This window comes from Centruroides vittatus, unplaced genomic scaffold (genome assembly GCF_030686945.1).
Source record: "Centruroides vittatus isolate TY-2023 unplaced genomic scaffold, ASM3068694v2 contig_1082, whole genome shotgun sequence".
NCBI lineage: Eukaryota > Metazoa > Arthropoda > Arachnida > Scorpiones > Buthidae > Centruroides > Centruroides vittatus.
Genome location: NW_027120697.1, coordinates 137,878 through 144,808, shown reverse-complemented (window position 1 = coordinate 144,808; position 6,931 = coordinate 137,878). Strand labels below are relative to the sequence as shown.

Sequence of the window (6,931 nt, the reverse complement as noted above, 5' to 3'; positions counted from 1 at the left end):
TCTTCTATTCCTATTTTAAGCCAGTCTTTATTTGATCCCTACAGTCAAAATTTGCTGTCCGAAAGAATATTTGAACTGATTCTTTGTTTTTGTTTTAAAATATTTCGTTCTTTTGGAATATTAAAGGCAGGACATTGCATTTTCGTAAGGTTGGTTACGGACAATGATGTCTCCATTATTTAGAGGTGAATATAACAAATGTCCTATTTGATAAGTCTGGGGATAGTAAAAATGTCCGTTAAGTAGAGATGTCTGCTATTCGGGAGTGATCGTTAATGGAGGTTTCACTATCTGTCTAATAAGACTCTCTACATCATTTCTTATAACCAATTCTGAATTTCATCTCTACTTGTTTGAAAATGCTTTCTGTATCTCCCTGAACTAGCTGTATTGTATTTCTCTTGTAAGCACCAGAGCATGAGAGCACTCATGGCGATTTGTTAATCAAACAATAAATATTATTATAATAATCCTTTTTTCAATCTGAACAAGTTCTTAGTATTTTCTTTTAATAATTTTCTAGAACTTCAATAAAGACTTATTCTAGTTATCTCAGTCAATGTAAGAAAATTCTCACTTAAAATAGCAAAATAAAAAAATCTTGCTCATTTTTTTTAGCAAAGTAAAGAACTTGCTTTCAGCAGAAATCAGGTTAACATTTTAGTCAGCACTGCATTATGGCTGTTTTAGTCACATTAACCTATGTGCTATGTAACTGGAATAGGAAGATCAGAGTATATAGCCATACCACTTTTACACTTTCAGCAAAATTTAGTTTTACGTACAAATGTTTTTGGTCAATAAATAATATTTTGATCTTTTAAAATATTTTAAAATGTAAGAAATATTTTAACGAAACAAAAATTTATAAATATAATACTTACATATCGAAGTATTGTTGCATAACATTCAGCTCCGATCATACACTGTTGTAATTCTTCTGGAGATATATCTTTGAAACAGTTTGTTAAACAAATTCTATTTCTTGGACTGTAACATGTAAAAGACCACATATTTCCTTGATCCCAGGCTGTTACATCTTCTTTAATATTATTACTAATATAAATAATTATATTTACTTACTGCTTTAAAAAAATTATAATCTATAGTGAAAAATTACAAATTGAAATTTACTTACAGTTCTTCAGGTTGATACTCTTTACATGCTGATCCTGGAGGTAATATTAATGTAAATTTGCTATTGGGATCTATTTTCACTTCATCTTTCTTGAAGCCAAAGTAAATTTTATTTGTGTCCATATAAAATGGCAATTGCATAGTGGAAGGTTTTTCATTTTCATAGTGATACTTTTTAAAATGATTCAGACCAAATCGATGCTTAGGACTTTCTTCTGTAACAGAAAAATTATTCAATTCATTTAACTTAAGCAATAAATCTTAAACAAAATATAAAAAACTGCACTGAATAAGTTCAAATAAATGTTTTCAATTTTTTTTAATTTTTAAACCTTAAAATCCATTATAATAAAGAATATATACATTATATTTTTCTTTAATTTTATTTAACTGTATAAAAATGAATTACAAAACTTCATAGGTCTTACTTGTTTCATTATGATGAATTTATGGTGCATGACTTACAAGATAATTAAAATATACATATAACCAAGGGTGTCAACTCTATGGGCCAGAGAGTCCACCCAATAATATTTTAAGTGAGCCAGGTCCCCAAAGTGAAGGATAAAAATTATTTTTATCCTTTAACTTGAAGATACCACAGAGTTGGCACCTATTATGTAACTGAACTTTTATTATAATCTTAGATTTTTATATATGTAAAAACTAGAACTGAAAATAAACAAAATGTTTTCAGCCATATTCCTACTTAGAGGGATTTCTCATAATACTACCCAATCAATTACTTTCATTTCTAAAAAAAGAGCTGCCCAGCTATTTAAGTAATCCATTCAGGTTGATTAATATTTATAAATTGCATAAAATAAATCTGGTAAATTTAATATTGGTGTTGTGTGCTGGAATAAATATATTTATTACTTCAATTTACAACATAAAGGACAAAATGGCCATTTTAGGGGAAAAAAATTAATCTAAAGGACAGGGCAATGAAATAAAGAATATATGGTTATCACAAATATATACAAACAATTGTGTTTATTTGTAGATACACAATTTTGCTCTATAATATAACTCACAGATAATTTGCTAATTATTTTACTGAAATAAATTTCAGAAATATCTGTTCAGAAAATCATTTACTATCTGTTTCATAAGATATTAATTATAATACCTTTCATTTTTTAACTAACTCACACTCGCCCCACCAGAATTACTTCAAAAAATTACGTACCCAGAACCTTTTAAGGTGTGACATATTTTAACTCTCGTACTACCAACTTTTTATTGTTACACTGAATATCACGGGGTCAAGGCTGATCCCAATACTTTCTAAGAATATATTTATGTAATTTTTTTTAATTTTACAGTTTAATTTTTGATTTCCACTGAAAGTACAAAATGTTATGTTACATATTTATTTTTTATTATACACAAATAGAAAAATATCTATATATACATATACAGGGTGTCCCAAAAAGATGTACTCACTCTTTGATAGACGATTAATAATATGTTTTTTTAATTTAGTAATAGGTTTTAAATTAATGTGTATTTATTTATTTGTTTATTGATTTAAGTTCTTAGGACTGTTTGTTTGTCAAGACACGTCTATTTACAAAAAAATATTTATATATTTGACAATCAAAGAGTGAGTACATCTTTCTGGGACACCCTGTATATAATCTTTTTTTTTCCTCAGCATAATGACTACTTGATGTACCAAGAATTTTGAGAGCAAGTCTACTACAGCAGTAATTCTCAATCTTTTTGAAGTCGGGCAACACTAAACTTTCACATTTTTTTCCGCGGAACACTTACAATACATCAGCTTTAAAGCAGGGGTGGCAAACCTCTTTGAAATCAAGCGCACTGGGTGTAGTAGATGACGACATTGGCATTTGCTAATTACATTCCTATACAAAAATTTTACATTGTATTGATTTTTCTTTTGAAACAATTTTTAATTGTATATTTGTTTTTTCGCAGAACACTTAAGGTGGCTTCATGGAGCACCCATGTTCCACGGACCACGGATTGAGAACCAATGTAATACGGTACCGGGTAGTGATTGAGTTTGAAAAAATCATCATTTATTAAAGCTTATAGCTACTGTATCTTTAGTATTAATGTTTACTATCTAGTAAACATTAATACTAACCCGATAATTCAATCAATGCTAACTCGCTTATAATTAAAATTTTTTAAAATGTTAAAAAAACTGACAAATTTATAAAATAAACATTAATGAAATTACTAAAACAATCAAAATAAATTTAAATTTGATTAACTTTCATGCGAAGCAACACAAACAATTTCTATAGTTATCGCGTGTCGCAAAAAAATAAATCGTCAATCAGTGGCTCAACTTTCCCGGCGACATTTAAAGTTTGGTGGCGCCATCTGTTATCATATTTTATTTTTTAAAATTTTAGATTTTTTTTTACTAATATATAACATCAAAAAGCTTAATTTTGAGCCAAAGGGCGGGTTTTATACAAAATTTGTAAATGCTAATAACGAGTAAAATCGTTATTAAGTCCGATTCCACTGGAGATACACGCGACCCCCATTTCTCCCCACCCCTTCGACCTTTAACCACTAAAATTTAATTACAGAAATTACCCCCGAATTTTTTTTTGCATTTCTCGGCGTTTCAATGTGTCCTAAGCCCAAAAATGTAAAAATCTGAAAGGGGGGGTCATTTTTTGCCGGATTGCCACACTTTCCCTCTGTATAACAGTCCGGAAAGTAAAGAGTCACAATTAATTAGAAAAACCTGTAATCAAGGGTGTAAAAAGGGTGACAAACTTAATGCAAAATAAAATATAAAATAATACTAAATAAATTAAAACTAAAAATAATATAATAATAATTAAAACCCTGTCATTAAACACAAAAACCAAAACATAAAATAAAATTAATTAAAAGTAAAATCAAATCAATTTAAAATTATCTTCATAAAACCGTTTAAAAGTTGTTTTAAAATTTTCAAATTGTAAATCAAATTAATTTTTAAATTTACGTTGTGTGTGGCTGGACAGAACATTTTGCTTTTAATATATATATTTAAATGTTCAATTTACACTTATTATTATATATGTAAATCTTGTATATTCTGTATTTCACTATAAGTCAAAATAATTAATGAGTATGTTGAACTATTTATAAACTGCAAAATTTTATAATTTATTGAAGTTACCTAACTAATAAGTACTGTTTGTTCGCAAGTGGTTCGTCCTATCGGTTTTCTGATAAAAATTTATTTAGAATGTCTGAAATAATGCCTACCACTACTGTTATTTAAACAATTTATTTTATTCAAAATGTCATCGCTGCCTTTGAAAGCCGAAGAAAATTCATTTTTGAATTTATTAATGAAGAACGCGTTGGAAGTTCCAACTGAAACCGTTTTAACAATCGATGCGGAACAGTTCCGACCAGGAACAACCTACCTCCGGTTCTAGCATTCTATATCTGCCTTTGCCTGTAATATAACGTTTGCCACTAAGTACCGATTTCAAAGTCAAACAAATGGTGGCGTTATATCTAAGTATGACTGTATAATACAATTTTTAATATAATGTTTGAACACTATTTCATAGCACTGTTAGGAAAGCTAATATCTATCGTATAAAGGAATCGCAATAATATAGAAGTAACAATTTCATACTCCATATCAAGGGCGTCGCGAGGGGGGGAAGGAGGGACAGCTGCCCTCACCTAGAAATTCGAAAAAATTATTTAAATGCTAAGTTTTAATTAAAATAATCTTCTTAGGCTTCTTGTAAGTTGAAAAAATGTTTTAATTAAGATATTCTTCCGGTACAGTACATAGTAAGGCCGCGACTCCACTAGCCGTAAAGGGCCGTAAAACCCTCACCGTAAAAGCTTTAATCACGTGACCATGATATTTTACGCCTGAGCAGGTCGTAAAACAACGTAAAAGCGAGTTGAGCAGTGTTCAACTCGCTTTATCGACCGTCGGCTCAGTCGGTCAAGTGTGAAAAGCTTATGTCCGTAAAATACGGTAAGATATTTCTTTCCGGTACAGTACATACATAGTAAATGGTTAAAACTTTATGAATCGTTTTTATTTTACCTACATACAATTCATATCCTCTATCCATTTACATTATCTTGCACCCACCCTGGCCCATTGGCTGGCGTCGTCCTTGCTCCATATGATGATTTTATAATTTCGAATTTAAAAACTAAAATCACAAAGGGTTAGACAACTAATCTAATCCCATTATCAGAATAATACGAAAAAGGCAACTACCAGCATTCTTTTTCGCAACAAAGACTATTTTCTAATCCCGCGCTTTCTAATTTCGTTAAATTCTAAAGCTGCTATAATGTAGAGATCCAGAAAATCGACATTCAGTAAAACTCATAAATCGAAATAAGTTATCGTTATTCACTGGCGACACTGTAAATGATTTCTCACACGACCCCCTGACCATTTAGGGTACAGTACGTTCGTAAAGTCGAACGAGTTATACGCGTTAAGCAGGATGCACACATGCGGCAAGGAAAAGAGGCAGAATGACGTCACTTTTTCTCGCCGCAGAAGTCGGTTTTGTGACGCTTTTTTCGTGCCGCAAAAGTTGGTTGAATTCTATCTTTGCGCGGTCGCCGCCAAGACGCGTTTCTATCAGCCAATAACAGTTCGTCTGGTAGTCACGTGAGAAAATACAACCATGTGATGTTTTAATGGCGGAAAGTTCGACGCGATTAACCGAGATAACAAATATCAGAATAAAGAGGAAAAGATAATAAATTTAACACAAATTCCACACGAATAATCATATATAATTTAATTCAAAGAATAAAACAACCGAATCTTACTCGAAATAGTATTCTTTATCCAGAGATCTTAATCGAGGAATAAGCCTATTTTGTACACCAGTTTTTTCTCGATCCAAGAAAATATCTCTAATCCAAAATCTTTGTTCGAATCTTCGACAAAATCTTCTAGCTAAATAAAGCAAGCGCCATACAAGACAAAATTTGTAAACGCGTGGATAGCGGCAGTGTCGGTATCGTTCGCCATCTTGGATACTGAACGCATGCGCCGAAATGTAAGCGGATTGCCGCTTATGTGGTTGTGCTGCCGCACAGCGAAGACCCGTTCGCGACACCGCTTTTCGCTGCCGCGCCTCATGTGTGCATCCTCCTATAGTAACGAATCGTTCAAAAAGTAGTAGTCTCAGTGACGCCATTTTCGCTACATAAAGAAACGCGGCCCTTTATACCATAACGTAATGAAACGAGCAATCAACAAAGGACGACATTCATTATCGCAATTCGTATTCAAAATACTTTGAATCTATGCCAACTTTTACAAATACTCCAGCTAATACGAACAAATAAAATTTCGAGTATTCTACTCGAAACTATCTAAGTACGGCACGACTAAAATTCAATCGTGAATCGGTTCCATAAACCTATAGTTTTTTTACTTGATCTATGTATAAAAAGAACCCATTGAAACTTACCAGGGTGCTGATACCAACAGTTGCTTCCGTATTTACAATTTTCTTGAAGAAAATATCGACAAACGGGAATCGTCATGGAAGCCATTTTGTTACTGTCCTGTCTTTGTTAAACACACGATCTCGCCTACCACTGTACACGAAATAGATGGTAGTTATTGAGACAGACAATAGAACCTCCAACACTGACGTCAGCAATTTTCCTTTCAAACTGGTGATTGGTCGAATCTATCGTATAGAGCTATAGGAAGGAACAATGAACCTTGAGAACAGCAGGTGTCGTCTTTCGCGGGACATTCTCATGAAACTCTCAGAAAGAGAAGGGTAAAAAGTAGGGT

General features: G+C 31.9%; 1 protein-coding gene across 1 annotated transcript; it reads right to left on the bottom strand.

Annotated features, from left to right (window-relative positions):
• Window positions 1–884: 884 nt before the first annotated feature.
• LOC136975233 (nucleoporin NUP42-like) lies at window positions 885–6,681 on the bottom strand (the record flags this gene model as incomplete). Its single annotated transcript, XM_067270265.1, has 3 exons — window positions 6,597–6,681; window positions 1,139–1,352; window positions 885–1,056 (listed from the first exon to the last, which is right to left on the bottom strand). Coding segments are annotated over exons 1-3 (471 nt in total), but the record flags the coding sequence as incomplete, so codon positions are not given.
• Window positions 6,682–6,931: the final 250 nt, after the last annotated feature.